Source organism: Rhipicephalus microplus, chromosome X, assembly GCF_043290135.1.
Source record: "Rhipicephalus microplus isolate Deutch F79 chromosome X, USDA_Rmic, whole genome shotgun sequence".
Taxonomy (NCBI): Eukaryota; Metazoa; Arthropoda; class Arachnida; order Ixodida; family Ixodidae; genus Rhipicephalus; species Rhipicephalus microplus.
This window is the reverse complement of record NC_134710.1, coordinates 68403529-68421939: the sequence shown is the minus strand read 5'-3', so window position 1 is coordinate 68421939 and position 18411 is coordinate 68403529. Positions and strand designations below refer to the sequence as shown.

The 18411-nt window shown below is 48.0% G+C and overlaps 2 protein-coding genes and 1 long non-coding RNA gene across 3 annotated transcripts in view; 1 reads left to right on the top strand and 2 right to left on the bottom strand.

Annotated features, from left to right (window-relative positions):
• LOC142775590 (uncharacterized) overlaps positions 1-10220 on the bottom strand; it is a 47789-nt gene extending 37569 nt beyond the window's left edge. Inside the window, exon 1 of the mRNA XM_075877059.1 lies at positions 6370-10220. Within this exon, the coding sequence (XP_075733174.1) occupies positions 6370-10002 (3633 nt within the window). The 5' untranslated portion in view covers positions 10003-10220. The remainder of the gene's footprint in view (positions 1-6369) is intronic.
• Positions 1-18411, top strand: part of LOC142775593 (uncharacterized) — a 67100-nt gene that overhangs the window by 22985 nt on the left and 25704 nt on the right. The window lies entirely within an intron of this gene.
• The window catches only part of LOC142775592 (uncharacterized), a 217753-nt gene continuing 210633 nt past the window's right edge, over positions 11292-18411 (bottom strand). The window contains exon 5 of the mRNA XM_075877065.1: positions 11292-12578. Coding sequence (XP_075733180.1) covers positions 12560-12578 — 19 coding nt within the window. The 3' untranslated portion in view covers positions 11292-12559. The remainder of the gene's footprint in view (positions 12579-18411) is intronic.

Here is an 18411-nt window from a genome sequence, read left to right as displayed (position 1 = left end):
AGGCCCTTGAGCAAGGATGGGCAATTGTATATCCGACTTCCTGCCCACTAAGTGTGGAATGCAGGCCTATATTTCCGTTTCTTAAAAAGCAAGCAGCACTGAAAAAACTGTCACCTGCACTGAGGACACCAACTTCAAAATGATTTGGTCACAGGAGCGGCCATGAGTGCTCGATTAGCGAGTAAGCAAGCAATAACAGTCTGACATCTTCATGTGTGAAGAGGGCCAATCGAAGGCCCTTGTGCAAGACCGAGCACAATATGTGGGTCTGAAGATTGTATGAAATTCGTGATAACGCCCGGCTTTTCAATTTAGCATGATATCGTATTGAGTAATTATGTCTTGCCGCTGCAAATTGGCAGTGATAAACATGGTAGCAAATGATTAGAAATTAATGTTGTACGCGTGGGGTTCCTTAAAGCACTGCGTCATCAAGCTATGACATGTAAGTTAGTAACTCTGAAAATTTCGCTTTTTTGAAATGAGCTTCTTGTGCTTCAAATGGTAGTCTGCACAATAATTTCGCTAAGAGCTATACTATGCTCTCCGTGAAAGGCACAGTAGCAGAGCAAAGCGAGAGCACTATCGGAGTCAAGTGAAGTATGAGCGGCGCACTGTGCGCACGACCAGTGCAAGTCATCTACTCTCGTCATCTTAGATGAGCAAGCACATCCTGTTGTCTATAGTTTTGCATTTGTTCCCTTTTGATTTCGCTCCTGAAGCGCTACCTTTATGGTTTTTTACTGAGATCAATTTGTGTAGTGCAGTTTTTCTGGTGAAAGTGTCTGTCACCCGCGTTGGGGAAGCAATCGCTTGCAACTTTCTGCGATGTGAGAAAAAGGTGCATAAAATAGAGACACTTCAATTCACATGCATAGAAGTTACCTTCGGCTGTATCGCAATGTATCCGTATGAGGATACGGAAACGAGCCCTCGTTTCCTTGGAACACACCGGACTGTGCGCGCTTGCTTGCTCATTAATCTCGCACTCATGTGACCAGATCATTTTGAAATTGGCGTTTCAGTGCAGTCGACAGTTTTTTCAGTGCTGCTTGGTTTTTAAGAAACTGAAATATAGGCCTGCATTTCATACTTAGTGGGCGGGAAGTCAGATATACAATTGCCTATCCTTACTCAAGAGCATTATTCGACGAGCTGTAACTGCAAGTGAAACCACATTATGCAACATGTTTTTATTGATTGTGAAAGGTAATGGGCAAGGGAATAAGTAGGAAAAGTTCAAGGAATATCAAAAATGCTTTTTTTAATTGTCGACAAAATTTTTTCTTGCATACTGTTTTCTTGAATCTAGCACAATTCTATCCTTTTATTAAAAAGTGTTATAAATATAAGCTTTGGCAGATTTATAAGCAAACGTGCTGAGAAAGTAATGCAGAATTTTCACACTCTATTGGAAGTTCTTTTTGAAATATAGGTCTGCAAAGTAGTAAAAACAAATTTTCTGAGTCGAATTTGAGAGTCTTTAAAAAATACGTGCATTATCCAGAGAAGCCAAAAATAATTGAACGTAAGCAGAAATACACATATATTCAGTTAAACTAATTTAAAGTACGTAGCTTTAATATATTTTGTGTAGTTCATCGCCAAAGTTAGAAAAAGCAGCAGAGCAAGTAAGTGTGGCACTCCACCTCTTCATTTTTAGTTTACTGTGCTTCGAAAACTTTTTTTTCTGGCAAAACCAATCGCAAATGTCTTTTTTCCACTCATCAGGCAACCATACATAAAATTTTGGTATTGAAGAGGTTGACCGGCCGTGCTGTGTTACACATTACGTGGAATAACCCAGCTTGCGAAAGTGCTTATGAAAGCGGATAGCCAACACTGTAACCACAAGTGGCGTTATCTAGGCAGTGTGCTCCTGTATGGCATTTTTCCAAAGCAGGTTGAAGCAGTGGTTTGAAGGTCTGTGGCAGAATACTCGACTGCTATGCAATCTACCTAGGTTCAATTCTGGCACGATTCATGTTTCCTTATTATTTACTTCAGTTGGGGTTTTTCTCCTTCTGACAACACTGCCAAAGCGGACACCACTTATTCATTGACACGGGCCGCTGGCACGATATATGTGCAAAGTTTGGGTTGCTGTGAACCGAATCACCTGTGGCGCATACCGTAGTGTTTGAGTAGGTGCCACACGTAACTCTTGGAAAACGCTTTATAGCATAAAAGACAGTTAAGTCCCGTAATTGTTGTCATAACCTGCTAATTCTATTTTTCATACACTCATGTCCTCCTACGCAAATCTCAGTATCTTCCATCTCGGTAGAACAGTGGCTAGGGCTGCGGCGGCTGCATTTCCGATGGTGGCGGAAATGGTGTAGGCCCGTGTGCTCAGATTTGAACCCCAGGTGGTCGAAAGTTCCGGAGCCCTCCACTACGGCGTCTCATAATCATATGGTGGTTTTGGGACGTTAAACCCCACATATCAAGAACATTGGCTAGGGTACTCGGCTACTGATTCGAAGGTCGAGGGTACGATCGCAGCCATGGCGGTCGCATTTCGATGGAGGCAAAATGGTAAAGGCCCGTGTACTGCGCGATGGCAGTGCACGTTACAGAATACCAGATAATCGAATTTTGGCATCTCCTAAATTAAGGAGAGAATCACGATAACACTGAAACATAGGGGGCTGGATAGATAGAAATGAAAAAAAAAAACTTTGAAAGTTGCATTGGTTCGCCAAGAAAAGTTGCGCATTAAAAAAAAAGAACACTGTATATTGCAAACGGAGCTAGATTCAAGTAAACACAGAAGGGTAAAAGCCTCAGGGGATACTGAATTGCCCTTAAAAAAGATAATCTATTAGGAATAGTAATATTTGTAAGGAAAATCAGTGTGCATTCGCACAGTCAATTTTGCCCAAGAAGGCCTTTTCATTGGCCAGCATTCGATCACATACCACTCATGGAAAAGATCTTGTACAAGGTGCTTATGTCGCAGTCTTACTAGCAATAATTGTAAATATTTGCCTCAACAATCTAGTTGACCATATTGAAGCTGCTTTCAAGACTTCCAGTTGTTTCTGATATGTTTAACACTGCACTAGCGTGAAAAACTGGACTGGTTGGTTGATCATGGCTAAAGCAGCGCAAAAAGACGACACTACAACATGAACACTGGGAAGCACCCGTCCTGTGTCATTATCGCGTTACCCGTCTTCTCTCGCTTATTTTGCCATGTTTAATGCCGTTATCTGATAAGCTTAATTTTAGCAACGACGAGACGAAAGAGAAGATGGCACTTGAACTAGCATAGCGCATTAGGGTGAAGAAGAAATGGCCGAGCAAACTAACACACGGACAGAGCGTGAGCTTCCAACTAAGCTTTGTGCCCAAATCGCATGTAATATGTACACTTGCACAAGCATGCAAGGAACACCTGAACATATTGCCAAGATTTTACACCACTATCGCAACGTCACATACGAAAGATTTATGGACGGCTGACTTGTTTTAGGAAGGAAACTTCATATAAAGCGAGTGAAGGGGCACTGATACATGTGATGCCAGCTCTTGCTGTACAGTGCGCTTCAATTATTTCTCGAGTGTTTTGTGACTGGTGCTTTTTTACCAAAGAAAGGGAACCATCCACAATTACGGCAGTGAATTACATGCATGACATTTCCCACTTACTAAAAAAGATAGGCGAAAAAGGTAGCGTGAAAGTGGTGTTTTTGGCGCCGGACAAGTTACAGCGGCTTTGCAAAGCGGCCAATCCCCTCAAATCACGTGCCACTGTTTGCTCCACCAAACACAAAATACAGTTTGTGCCATGTGAAATGGGTGTTTACTCGATACCACTCTCATGTGATAAAGTGTATATTGGCCAAATAGGCACTGCCTTAATGAAAGACTCAAACAGCACCATTACAATGTACACCAAACAATCCAGGGACATAGGAATTCACTGACGTGATGTGGATGTTCCCCTTTTTTTGACTAATGTGAAGTGGTAAAAATGCACCGGTCACAAATCACTCAAAAAAATCATTGAAGTGCATTGCATTGCAAGAGCTGGCATCACATGTATCGGAGCCCCTTGGTTGACGTTATCTGAACGTGACGTTTCCTTCCTTCATCAGGTGCACTGTGACAATAAAAAGAATTCAATAGATTCTATACAATGTAGGTAGTTGATTTTATGCGATGCAGTTAGTCAGTAGCGGCCTCTGCAGACTTTCTCGCTTTGAAACCAGTTTCGAGGTGGATCTATCTATGTCTGTGTAAATCGAAAAACAAAAAAACATGGAGTGTCCCACTACAGATCTTTATACGATATCGCAGTGTCAGTACCTAAAAAACTGACGTTATAATGAATTGTTTTATTTGGAAATCAGATTATCTCTCTGTATGTGTGTCTGTGCACCTGTGTGTGCGTGTGTGCGCACACTTCAGCTTGCGCTAATTTCTCTGGCTCAGCCTCTAATAACCTTGATGGGTGAGAGAATGAGAAATAGGGCGCCGAGCGTAGCCTAGCCGAGGGATTGGAAAGGGAATTCGCGCGAGGAGGAGGGACAGGATGAGTGAAGAGATAAAAAAGTAGAACAGAAGGAGTAGCATCAGAGAAATAGAAAGAAATTCAAACAAACAGAATACAATAGAGAAAAGCACAAAAAAGGGGAAGCAACGAAATAGAAAAAAGAGAAAGGAAGGGAGGAGAAAGAAGAGCATGAAATAAATAGAAATAAACAGAAAAAGGGACAAGAAACACAATAAAAAATAAAAAATCAATTTAGGAGAAAGTTTGCAGAAATTAAAGGATAACATTGGTACCCACAACTCTTGCGCCTCGCAGTAAAGGGAAAACTAAACTGGCCGCAGATTCAGCGGCTATGTTGCAGCGTGAAGCAGTTCGGCCGAGTTATTGGTTTTCCGAACAGATACTTTCTCATCGTCACGGAAAGTAGCTCTGCGAGTATACAGAGAGGTGCATTTAGAGACCCCGGATAACGCTACAGAAGGCGGCAAAGAAGCTCTTCTTTCTGTCTGACGTCCAGTATACATAATGCCCCGACTAACTCGCCATGCGGAGTTCACAATATACCGATAGACTCCCGACTAAATGCATCTTGCTTACTGTTGCACGAAGTATTAGTCGCACTAGTTTTAATGTTCTGCTTAAATGCTTCAATGGGCATTTTCGATGCATGCGGAAATTCTTGAGGCACGCGTGCTTAGGTTTAGGTGCAGGTTAAAAAAAAAAAAAAAAAAGAGGTGGCCGAATTTTCGAAGCCCTCACCTACGGCGTCTCTCATAATCATGTTGTGGATTCGGTACATTAAAACTGACATATTTTTCTTCTTACTACGAATTCCTGCCAAGTACGAGGGGGAAAAAATGACATACCCGCTTGCGCACCTATGTGCCCACCATGGTTGCAGTTCTCCCAACGTTCCTCGCGTAAGCGAGACGCTTCCTTCACAGTGGTTCATGAAAGCGGAAAAGCACGCGCAGCTGTTACCGCTTGTGTTGCCGAAGCGCCAAGCTGAGCCGAAAGTGCCATGTCTGAGAGAAGCAGTCTGTGTTGCCGAACATCACCGAATGACTCACTTGCGACAAGCCCCTCATGGCGCGGACAATAGAGAAGCGTGTTGGCTTTTGAATCGCCCGCTTTAGAAGCGCGAAGCCGCAAGCACGAAACATATGAGCGCGTGGCCGCATTCCCTGACGCTGTACCTTTCGTCGCCACGGCTGAGCCCTGTACAGCCTAGTGAGCTCACTTGCACCGTGGGAATTGGTTGTGCCACAGTTCACGGGTAATTTAACGCATGCTAATAAGGCGGCGACAGGGACCACTTGGTACGTCTGCATGCTTCATGCTGTGCCATAACCTTGCAGTACATCACAAGCACAAAGGGTAATTAATTACATTTGTCCTCATTCGAAAGCCAATAAGATTTTAGAGTTCGCATCTGTTTCCCTATTACGAAGAAGCAACCCTAACGAAAAAACTGAAGTATGTACATTAGTTCTCATTGACACAAATCCGTCGACATCACAGCTGGTGGATGCTGTCTGCAGTAACCTGGTTCAGATTTCAACATGGTATTTAAATATTACCAAAGGTCTTGGTACAAACACCCAGTATAAGCGTGGCACTATGAATGCATTTAGGACAGATCACTTTAAGATCAGTGAGCTCGTGTTGGAGACATGCCATACGATAAGTTCCGAACGGTAAAAAAAGTTGTTTAAATGAAATGGATTCAGTGCAGGAGACCCCAGGCTTTCACTAGCACATGCGTAAAATGCGACGCCTGCATGACTTGCGCCGGGTATAGGTAAACAAAGGCATCGTGAGTGCCCCCTACATATATTTATGTAATTGAGAATTAACTCGGCCCTCACCTTTCCACTGAGGCTGATTCTGATGGGCACGCCTTCCTGGACCTTGATCAGCTGCCTCTGCGTCGCCTTGCTCCGGCTCCCACGTCTCTTGGGCGTTGGGTCCTGGTCCGGCTCCCGGTGTGTGCGAAGCTTTGGACTGCGCCGCCGCGCCCTGGAGGAATCGCTGTCATCGTCCGCCTTGCGCGACTTGGAAGAGCGCTTGCGCACCCGCAGCCGTGATGTGTCTTCTTCTTCGACCCGTTGAGTCAGATGACCCCGTTTGCTCCGCGCCGTCCTTACGTATTCGTCTTGCAAAGGGACCCTTCGGCGCGGTGCCCATGGTGTGTCGCCCCGCCGCCGAGATCTGGGCCGCGAACTGCGCCAATCGTCCGGTGTCTTATAATCGTCCGTGTCAGCGCCCTTCTTGCGCCGGCATTCAGGGTTCTCGTCGTCCCCGGCCCTGGACTTCCGATCGGGTGTTGTGTCTGGGAGCATATAAGGCAGCAGCTTGCGAGGCTTCTTCGGCACATTCTTCGGCAAGCCACGCACTTCTGTGCCGAAAGCGGTTTCTTCAAAGGCGAAGCTGCGCAGAGCACCTTCGGACATGGCGTCGGAGATTTTAGACTTTACTGAAGACTTGCGCTCGGCCACGAATCCTTCTGCTAGACGAGACTCGACATCGATCAGCTGACGAATCTTTTCTTCTGCATTGAGTACACTCATGCGTGACTCTTCATTAGCTACCATGTCAGAATTTCTGAAGTTCGAAAGTTCGTTTGCCAGTCTCATCTCCAGGTCGATTAAGTTGCGCAGCTTGCCCTCGGCTTCCAACATGTTTCCCATGCAACGATCTTCACCCACGCCCCCAAGCTCAATAGCGCGGCGCGCGAGGATGACATCTTGGGAGACCTTGATAACGCTGTCGATCAGCTGACGCAATTCTTCCTCTTTCTCTCGGACCCTCTCGTCCCGGTCTCGACTGCGCGATCGGCCTCGAGTCTGGGCCACTGGTCGGTCTTGCCGCTCGGCGGTTACGTTGACACGGCCACCTCCGCGGGGAGAATATATACTTTGGCAGATCCACTGCCAGAAGGATGGCCCCGGCGGGATTTCGTCATCAGTGGTGACGCGGCGGTCGGCCAGCTCCGGAATGCGCGGCCCCGACGGTTCGTCGTCATCGTCAATGACCTCTTCTACCTCTTCGATCGCAGGAGGGCTTAGCGACCTAGCTGCACTCGGTGAACGAGGCCGCTGTGCTTCCTTGGAACGCTTTTTCTTAGGGGATGGAGGCGGAGGCGGTTCTTCCTCCTCTGTCTCCTCAGGCTTAGAGCGTGACGCTGCCTCGGTCTTCTCTGCAACGGACTGCTTTCCGCCTTGTGGTATGATCTCAATGTCGATGGCCGTCTTGAGCTTCACAACAGTCTGCTGATCGTCAGCTACCTGTTCGAAAGTAGCCACAATAGGTTTTCGACCCGGATCGATGCTCTCAACTGAGAAAGCTGGCTTAGATGGAATCCGCATGGCGTGAGGCTCCGCCGAACCACAGCGGATTAACTCTGAATGCGTGGTGTGCTTAATTACTTGAACACCAGATTCACCAGATACTTCGATGTTTTCCTGGTGACGAACCAGGTCGTTGCCGATTTCTTCGACTGCTCCTAGGGTAGGGCCTGGCCCACTCCGTTGCATTATAGTTTGCGTCATTGGTTGAGGTACTGCGGGTGGTGGCTGTGGCATTGGCTGAATCTGGGGCGCTGGTTGCATCTGGGGCACCGGTTGCATCTGAGGCATGGGTTGCATCTGCGGCATCGGTTGCATCTGAGGCATGGGCTGCGTCGCTGGTCCCATTTGTGTTGTCATCTGTCTGTAATCAGCACGGAATTCTGTTGGAGCATTGTAATCCATTTGACCGCCATACTGATCCATGTATTCTGGTGGATAGTCCCGGTGATCGTAGTAGTCTCTACGTTCGTAGTAATCCCGGCTGGCCCTTCTTTCCTTCTCGGTGGGTGGGCGCTTGAGGGTAGCCTTCGTGATTGTGCCGTCAACTTCCATTGTTCCTGATGCTTCGGATTCCTGGCCAAATAGCTCATCTGCAATTTGAACCTCCAAGTCACACAGCCTTCGCAGTTTCTCCTTAAGCTCCCTCGAGGTAAGTTCACGGCCTTTTTTGCCTTTGTATTTGCCTTTGAGCATGTCATTCGCAATTCGAAATTCTAGCTCGTGTAACTTCAGGAGATTGTCATCGCACGCCTGTGAATCTCCCGTCTCTAGTTCTATCATGCTCACTCGTTGCACTTTTCCTTTTGCTTCCTTTTCTTCTGACTCTTTCTTAGGCCGATCAGATGCTTCTTTTTCATCTTTTTCCTTGTCTTTACCCTTGTCTTTTCGCTTTTCTCGGCCTGCGTCGCTTGGACGCTTCTTATCGCCTTCTCTACCCCTGTCTCGAGACCCATCGCTTGAGCGTTTCTTATCGCCGTCTCTACCGCGGTCGCGAGACCCGTCGCGATCTCGATCTTTGTCGCGGTCCCTGTCTTTGTCACGGTCCATGTCACGATCTCTGTCTCGGTAACTGTCGCGATCTTTGTATCGGTCCCGATCGCTGTCTCGGTCACGGTCCTGATCGCGATCTCTGCGGTCTCGATCCTGGTCCCGGTCGCGATACCGATCTGGACTCCGATCAAAATCGCGTGCACGGTCCCAACTTTTGTCGTCCATTTCTCCATCCGTGTCGTCTATCTGGCCCATCGACGATCTCGGATCAGGGCGCCGCCCCCTCTTCGACAAACGCATAGCCAACTCCGACTCCATTCGGTTTAGCGTCTTGATATCTTGAATGGCACCTTTCTCCCATAGGTCTAGGGTCTTGAGCCTCTCGGCGGTTTCTTTTTTTATCTCGGCATTGATGTCGTCTATGGTGTCTTTTGCCAACTTTAGTCTTGTGTCCATCATGTCTATGAGCTTATCTTTCGGACCTACTTTGCCCGCAAGTTCAACTTCGTCCTTGTTAATGGTTACGAGCTTCTTCAAAGCATCGATGCGTTCCTCGTTTACCTTGGACAACGTGAGCTTGTCCCAAGCCTGGAGCTTCTGGGCGATGAGCTCCTGCAGCTCCTCTTTTGATTTTTTAATGAGCGCTGCTCGGTCGGCGTCGGCCGATCCGGCTGGTGGTGGCGCACCGGGGGTGGTGAGCGCTCCGGGTGCAGTGAGCGTGGTTGGTGGGGCTTGTACGCCGGGCGCGCCTTGTACAACGGGTGGAGCGGGCGCACCCAGAGGATGTGCTCCATCAGGCCCCGGTGGTGGGGGCGGCGGTGGGGGTGGCGGAAACGCGCCAGGCGGCCGGGGAGGCGTAAGACCAGTCGGTGGACCTGGCGGGAAGCCGGGTCGCAGGGGCGAAACACCAGGAGGCAGGCCCCTTCCAGGAAATCCACCAGGCGGCAGACCTCGGCCAGGCGGGAAACCTCGGCCAGGGAATCCACCAGGCACCGGTGGACGGCCAACAAGCCCAGGGCGCGGCGGTGTACCGCCGGGGCGCAACGGGAAACCAGGACGCGGGGACCCACCGGGAGGTAGGACGGGAGCGGCCCCCGGTGGCAAACCAGGCGGCCCCGGGGGAAAGCCCGGAGGCCGGGGCGGTCCGCCAGGAGCGGCCATGTTCTTCAAAAACGATGCAGTGCGGTTGCGGCCCTCGTCGGGGGTAGTCAGTGGCAAACCCTGCGAAAATCTAACGAGGCTACCGACCTTGTTAGGCCTCCGAAGCGCTTAAAACGGGGACTTGCGGTGAACGCCCAGCGCTTCCTCGGATCCGTCCGACATGGCAGCTCCTGTGCAACCGTCACCGCGAGCTGTGAGTCCACGTTGCTCGCGCTCGACGCGAGCTACAGGGCATGTGCGCTTCTTCCTCATCCAATGCGAAAATATTGGATGAAGAAGTTGATGATGCGCGAAATGCTATGACTAATATTAATTTTAAAAACGTTCAGTTGTAGTCAAGATAATGACTATTCTGTCTGGTCCGAACGGGAGAGCAGCACTTATTGCACTCTTTTCGTTTTACGCACATTATTTTTGTAACAAATATTCGATATTGAATATGTCTAACTCATGTAATGAGTTCCTGGCCGGTCTCTCTGAGTGGGTATGAGCCATTTTTAAGGCGTCATAATCATCATCATCCTGATATGTGGTTCTGACATGACTGCCACTATGTTTTAAGGAAAAACAGACACGAGCAATCAATTTAGATGATGCGTTTCCTACGATTTCATTTCACAAACATTCACGCTTCCCCTTTATGAAAAGCGTCTCTCGTTACTGCGTCATAAAAAGGCGGTGTAGGTTAATGGTTAATGCTGGTTAGTGTGATTTGTGTGACTTCAACTTTGATTGATTTGGGGGGTTTAACATTCCAAAAGTACTTTATGAATATGAAAGACGCCGTAGTGGAGATCTCCGGAAATTTCGACCACCTGTAGTTCTTTTACGTGCACCCAAATCTGAGCACACGGGCCTACAGCATTTTCGCATCCATTGAAAATTGAGCCGCCGCAGCCGGGATTGGATCCCGTGACCTGCGGGTCAGCAGCCGAGTACCTTAGCCACTAGACCATCGCGGCGGGGCGAGATTGCCCAAGACACTCCCGCCGTTGACACTGAAAATAATCTATTGACAATCAGTTTGGGCAAGCCGTGGCACATTCGAAGGATGCAAAACAACAGGAAGTGGAAACAGGCCTCTTCTTATTTTTTTATATTTTCTGCACAGAGCGGCGAGTGCTATATCAAACACGCTGTGCCGCGCTGGGCATTCGAAGATAGTGATGCAGGCGCACTATGTATGGGACGACAATATTTCTCTCAATAAGCATTCAGTGGTCCCTGTTCGCCGAAAATACTTCATCAAATTATAGTTATCTGGCATTTTATTCCAAGAAACACGAAGATTGTAAACAACAGAGGATACATGCCCTGTATGCATTGTTTTATTCATCTATAGTATACACATGATCCAGTGATGTTCCGTGTACGTAATTATCCCTTTTTCGGGGAATTTCCACCTGTCATTTTGAGCCTAAGGGAAAAAGTGAATCTTTGTGACATCGCAGGGAATTTCAGAAATGGTGAAATTCTCCTGTGACGACCGATAATTAGTGGTCACAGTGCGGCTTCACCTGCGGCATAGTCGGTTCTGGCACATGCACCACCAAAGCATAGCCTTTGTGATTTGTTTCTGATATTTACGCGGAGCGGTTTTTAGTTCAACCCCGCCGCAGTGGTCTAGTGGCTAAGGTACTCGGCTGCTGACCCGCAGGTCGCGGGTTCGAATCCCGGCTGCGGTGGCTGCATTTCCGATGGAGGCGGAAATGTTGTAGGCCCGTGTGCTCAGATTTGGGTGCACGTTAAAGAACCCCAGGTGGTCTAAATTTCCGGAGCCCTCCACTACGGTGTCTCTCATAATCATATAGTGGTTTAGGGACGTTAAACCCCACATATCGATCGATTGATCGATCGATCGATCCGTTTTTAGTTCACTATTTGTGTTAGACTTGAAGCCCACAGTGTGCAGTGTACTAACAGTATATGAATCAATAAAGTCATGCTGTTGTTGTGCGGCAGTGGAGGGGCTAATCATGATTGCAAAAATCGCAAGTACGTTAGACACGCGTGTAATTATAGTATGTTTGTACGTGGATGGGGACGGAAATTAGTACTGTTGTGCAGGGAAATATGCTGGAGATTTCGTCAACGTTTGCAGGGCGAAATACTCCGAAATAGGGAATTTTCACGTCTCTGAATGGGAATTCTTCGGCGTAGTATACGGAACATCACTGTACACATCCAGAAAACGAACGCGATGCAACAAAGCCATAGCTAAAAACAGAAGTTACACAGTTGACAGCAGAAATATTTTCATGATGCATGCTTAATTCCACATACACCGCCTATTTAAATGCGCAACGCAGTGAACAAACTCTTTAATGTTTCTGTTCATCATATTTGTTTGCCCGAATCCCACTTTGCGACTGACCGGACCAAGCCAAGCAGTTGGCCATATGCTGCCGGAAACGTCAAATCTTTCATGTTTTGTACAAACATAGGAGCACATCACTAGTTAATCCACTGGAGTCGCCTCTTCACTCATACGAAAAGTTCCAGCTCGCTGCCGCAGATGAGGAGCCTTCTTTCTTCCACAGGCAATAAGAGGGTCCTATTAAGTCCTTGGGAGGTGTCTGTAAAAAGAAATACTCCAATAACCAAACCTTAACGCTCTTCATACAAAGAAGACACATCAGTTATGCTGTAAAAGTAACTAATGATCGCTTGTTTTTTACAGAAGAGCTGCTAAGCTCGAGGTTTGCCGTGTGTTGTAGATAGAAAGTTACCGTCAACCAGCACGCACTCATTCCCCGTCCAAGCACTCAGTGCAGATGGTTAACTTGTTAAGTTTTAGCGAAACTGTACGCATACCCACTTCAGGCCCAATTCTTCATCGTCCTTAGCCACTACATGAAAAAAAAATGGCACGAAATTGCATGCAAGTGTGTAGCGGATGCCACGCTTCTCCAAAGAACGACGAAGAATAACATAGTGAATGCCGGCCTACTACACATAAATTACGATTATTTATGGCGTAGTGAGTACCCAGCAAGTGTTCCTGTAGCAGTTTCCCAAAGAGTGTTCAGAAAACGCTCTGAAAGGCCGCTCTTCCAGCTTTCGCTGTGACTGGTTTTTTTCGATGCACGGGAGAAATTGTCATCTATTTTTTAAGCAAATTAGTCACAACTAAATGAATCAGCCCACCTTAAAAATACTGAGCTTTTGAGGATTTACTTTAAAGCGGTGTTGTGCGGAACGGCGTTCCAGGAACTGCTTTCCTTTTGGAGAAACGAAGGAATGTTCTATTTATGGACCACTGGAACTGTAACGGTAGCGCGTTACGCTTACGTAGGAACGGCAGAGGCTGCGGCTTCTTGTGTCGCAGGTGGCTTCTCTCTGGCAGCAGACGGGCTGAAGAAATGAGCGCAGAAATAGCTTACACATGCAGGAAACATCGAGAATAACTACGACGACGAGGTTGGCCTCGACTACAGCCCTAAAGCGCCACCGTCCAATGCCATCACTGTGCGATTTGCGCGTTTGAACTGTGCCTTCCTCAATGTTGGTAGATGAAACCAGGCGCCACACGTGTATGGGGTGTGATGTAATAAATAATGCGTCGCACTGCTAGCGTTTAGGGCTTGCGGCTCACTGGATAATTTTTCGCTCAGGAAAAGTGCTGTCATATTGTGTGGCAGAATCCTCTGTAGGCGCCGTCGCTGGTATTTAGCGTGAGCTTCCAAATATTCCCTCGGCCTAAAGAAGACCCCGGCTCCCAACCTCACGCGCCTATAGACCGGAGCACGCCTATTTCGCAGCTGGGCGCCTTTAGGTTCCGTGCGGCATACTCTAGCATCCAGACTCCGTTTTGTTCTGAACTGTCAGGCGTATCTATTGTGCCAAGTTAACATGTCAAGCGGCAACTCTGGGACATTGAAACGCTGGGAAGCGTATGTTCCCGCCACTCCCGCTTATGGGAAGTCGTCTGGGCACCACTATAGTCCATCTTGGGACGGGAAAGCGCAAGATATTACTCGTCTCAGTCGCTGAATATTGCGACATGACGCGGGAATCGTGGCGGTTCACAGATTGCACAGATTGTACGGATCAAGAAACGCCGAGCTCCGCCGCCAGTGAATAATTACGGCGAAGAGGAAATAGTACGAGCCTAGTAAAAGCGTACGAGTAAGTATACGCTTTCTGCGTGTATACAAGCGCGATGTCAGTTATTTCGGTTTACAGCAGTAATTTTCGTGCCGTATAGTATGCGACACAAAATCCATTACGCAGGCCGCATGGCAATAATAAGAAATATTACTTGCGTGCGTGCACACACTGCGAAAGTTTAGTACAAATGTAACGGCGTACTATCGCGATGCAAAGAAACGTGAAAGCGGGACTTTCGACTCGCTCGAACTGTGACGTGCCTCGACTCTCGCTAGGCGAATCTCTGCTTCAAGCCGGCGTCACCGTAGGGCAATAAAATCTTGCTCAGGCTGGCACTTCGTAACCGCGTGTTCGTTCCGAGGCTTGACTGCAGCAAATGAGAAGCACGTTTGGTGTATGAGCGCAAGCCAGATCAGGTTTCTAGCGCTACGGTGACGCCGGCTGAAAGCACATGTTTTTCCTTGCGACAGTGACGGTATTTCGCAGCCCGACTGAGTTGAAAGCCATGCTTTCCGTTGTTCGTGTTTTTTTTTCACCACGACAGTACGCACCTGATGGCGTTGCTTCCGCAGTCTGCAATGCACGTGCCGAAGACATTCCGGGCGTACTGTTGAGGAAGGTCTTCTCGACGTTTCACAAGACATCAGCACAAATTTCCAGGAGAGCTAGCAAAAGCGCAAAACATGCTTAAGGCTCGACTCGGGTTGGGAAGCGCGTTTTATTTGCGCTGCGTCTGCTCTGATGGCAGTTCTAGGTGGTGCTTGTGACAGATATGGCTTGACGCGCTACCTAAACATAGCAGCACACACTGAACTCGCTGTGTTCTGGTGTATGATAGCTACATATGATCAGCGTCGACCAACGTCCACCAAGAGATCATTCATTCTCTCCTGCTTCTTGGAAAGTTCGTGCCACCATTTGCGACCGGCGACCACGAAGCTAAAGCGACCGATGTTTACGGCGGCTGGTATACCAAAACTCCTCACGAATGGGATGCCTTTCACATTCAGTCACCCCGCGATCACCTCGCAAAAAAAAAAAAAAAAGAGGTGCCCTGTTTTTGTTCATCTGATTGATTCGTTAACCCAACGACTCAAAAATCGAGCAGCGCGCGCTACTGAGCCAAAACGATCGATCTTTGGCCAAAGCGATTAAAGTTTAGACTGGTCACTTTGCGACCGTTTTAGTCACGTGATCGATGTGAGTCGCAGGTGTGAGCTCTTAACTCCTTTGCTTGTGCAGTTATATTGTCTTATGTATGTGCATATATTGTCTTTTCAGGCGAAATCATGACATTCGGAATAGCGGAGCAATTTTTCAACATTGTGAGCCATATTAGCGCGTCAGCGTCTTGCCGCGTTTGTATTCGTAAGAATAAAATAATAACTGCCCATGTATGCTTTTTATTCAATACGTCGGTATTTTTGCGTACCTTGGACTTCAATCTGCTTGGATCCAGAGTCCTGTTTGCATCATTCGAGAATGCACGACATCAATAGAATTCGAGGGTTTCCTCCCATTTCGATTGCTTAAGGTGAGGGCAGTCGTGCAGCTTCTTCCAACATCGCAAATTCGCTACTGCATGTATATGATGAACCATCGCAGCGGCGTCATGCATAATAAGTTTCGACAAACGACAGACGTCTCGGACAGGTGCGCCAATATACGCACTGACAGTCTGTCCCACGTATACACAGCAAGCAACGTGCTCCGTCAATCTAGGACGTCTTCGATTCCACTCGAGCTGGCAGGTTTCAGCACGACCTAACGGACCCATTGTTTGCTCCATCACCTCCGCCCTTCAGCGGCCGTTGACGTCGGCACGCGCTGGACCGTTTGCCGGGCACTCGTTGTGCCCCCCTTGCATTCCTTGTGGCTTTTGACGAGCCGCCCTGATTACGTGAGCCAGACGAGATGAGGACGAATTGCCGAGGTGCGGTAGCAGCCCCGCGTGGGGTGGCATTCCCACTGGTTTGGCCTGGATCCACGGGCTTCCTAAAGATCGGAGTTGCCGGGTGCACACTCGACGACTCCCACTCTTCGACGAAGCCTCTCAAACTGTCAGTCGTTCGGAAGAACTGCTGCCGCTAGAGGTCGGGGCTGCCATGCAGTCAATTGACGGCCGTGGCCGTCCGCGCTTACTGCCCAGTCTCACGCTTTTATTTTACAAAATTCCTGAAGTTCCTATGCGTCTCACAAGTTTCTGACATTTACGAACAGATGCCCTCATTCCAAAAGATCGCGCACTGTTGGCATGTGGTAAAGTACGTAGCGACAACCATTTGCCTGAAAGAGAGGCGAGTAGCCCGGTGTTGTTCTTTCGTACGCTGTGCAGTCGGCCACGAAATAACACGCGAGCAGTGGTGGTGGCAGTGGTTAGAGAAAGAAGAAAGCGCCTAATTTCTGCAGCCCGGTAGGGAGCAGTGCCCGAAATATGCGTCGGCTAGCCGTCTGGCGTCGAGACCATTGCTCTGGCGATTGGTGACTGCCGACGGCTCGCCACAAGGCGGCGCGTATGGCGATTTCGCCATGCGCTCGTGTGGTGCGAACTATTTTGTGGCCGACTGTGCGCCCATCAGCCCACATCGTTGGGGCTGTCACGCCGCAGTGGTTGTCAGCTTGCACTGCTGCTGGTGAAACAACCTGGCGGTAAACGGCGGGAGAGGGTGTGTTGTGTTTTTCCCGAACTGCGCTTCTTTCCAGACTGTGTTATGTATGAATCGCGTGAGGTAATATGATTGATTAGTTCTTGATTGACATTTGGCACTCCGGATTCATGAAGATGCGTGGAGCTCATATCGACAGCGCGACATTGTGTTAAGAGTAAGGCCACAGCATCCAACGCAGCACGTGACGAAGCAAACACCTGAAACATAGCGCAGTAAAGCTGTGTAATAAAAACTGTGCGGATTGCACTAAATAACGCGAGCCTACGTCATAGCACAGCTGATGGGCGCCCAAATAGAGTCTTGGTTCTGCTGTCCTAACCGCTTCCCTTCCGCTTGATATGCCATACTATACATGACTACGCTTGTCCTCTTTTCTTTTCATCTTTCTTATCTCTTTCTTTGTCTCTGTCTTTTTCTCTATTTCTTTTTGTCTGCCTCGCTCTCTTTCGTTCCATCTTTTTATTTGTTCTTCTCTATCTCTTTCTGGGGACTCGTTCTACCATCCTCCTCACCCTCGCTTTTCTTTCCCACCACCTTGCTATACTATACAGGGATATGCTATGCTCTGCTAGCGTACCTGGACAGACGAGTGATTATACAACGCTACGTGGGTTGGAATCTCGCCTCGACAAGTTTTTTTTTTTTTTCGTCAAGAATTCTTTCTTCCACTCTCGCTCTTTCATGCTTGATTTCTCTCACTGTACTCTTTCTATCACCAATAAGAACTATTGCACCCCCCCCCCCCCCAACCCCTTATAAATGGGCTCCCGTGTTCTGAGATACAGACGAAAAGGAGGAGAGCGTGTGGCGGTGCATGGTGATGATAACCTTCTACCTTTGACACACGACAAACCTCGAACGTAACAACGCTGTTGTAAAATATCAAGTTTCTGCACACGCGCGCGACCACTTTTTGTAGAAGAAATCGCGTGCATCCGCACCGAAATTCTCGGCACTGAAAGACGACATGTCGGACGAGAGTTGCCAGATCCCGCCAAGCTAACAAGCGTATAATCATCGCAAAAGAAGACTCCCTTCCCCCCCCCCCCCCCTAAAAAAAAAGTCACGCCTTTCGCGAAGGCCAAAAGAAGCTGAATTTTAATACATTCTGCCGTTCTGAAACTACTCTGAATTGTAATAACAAAAGTCATTCAAATCCAGAGATGAGTACGAAAAATCACTATATTTACAGAGACAATATGCTCAGCTTTGAACGAAAGCACATACTCACTTTTTCAACATATTTTTGGTTGAATGCATGCACATTCGCCAGTACATGATTACTTTCCCTCCTGATTCCCCCAACTATTGCAAAACTTTCTTGCTATCCAGAAGGAAATACGATTCCTGTGCGCAGAGCCCGCTTGCAGGTGGACGGTCTTGTGCGACTCAAAACCTCCTCTTTCAACCACTGATTTCGTCATGATACAACGCCCGCATTACGTTTTATCTACAGAAATCGCAGAGTTTCTCGACGTTGCTCAGAAAAAAACGGCCATCATGTCACATTCCAGTGTATACCTGCTCACTGTAGCGTAGTGGGGAGTGAAGAAGTGACGCTGAAGCGAAAATATCTCTCAATAATGCCCCAGAAGTGCGTACTGCGATTTCCAGATCCGACACCTTGCTT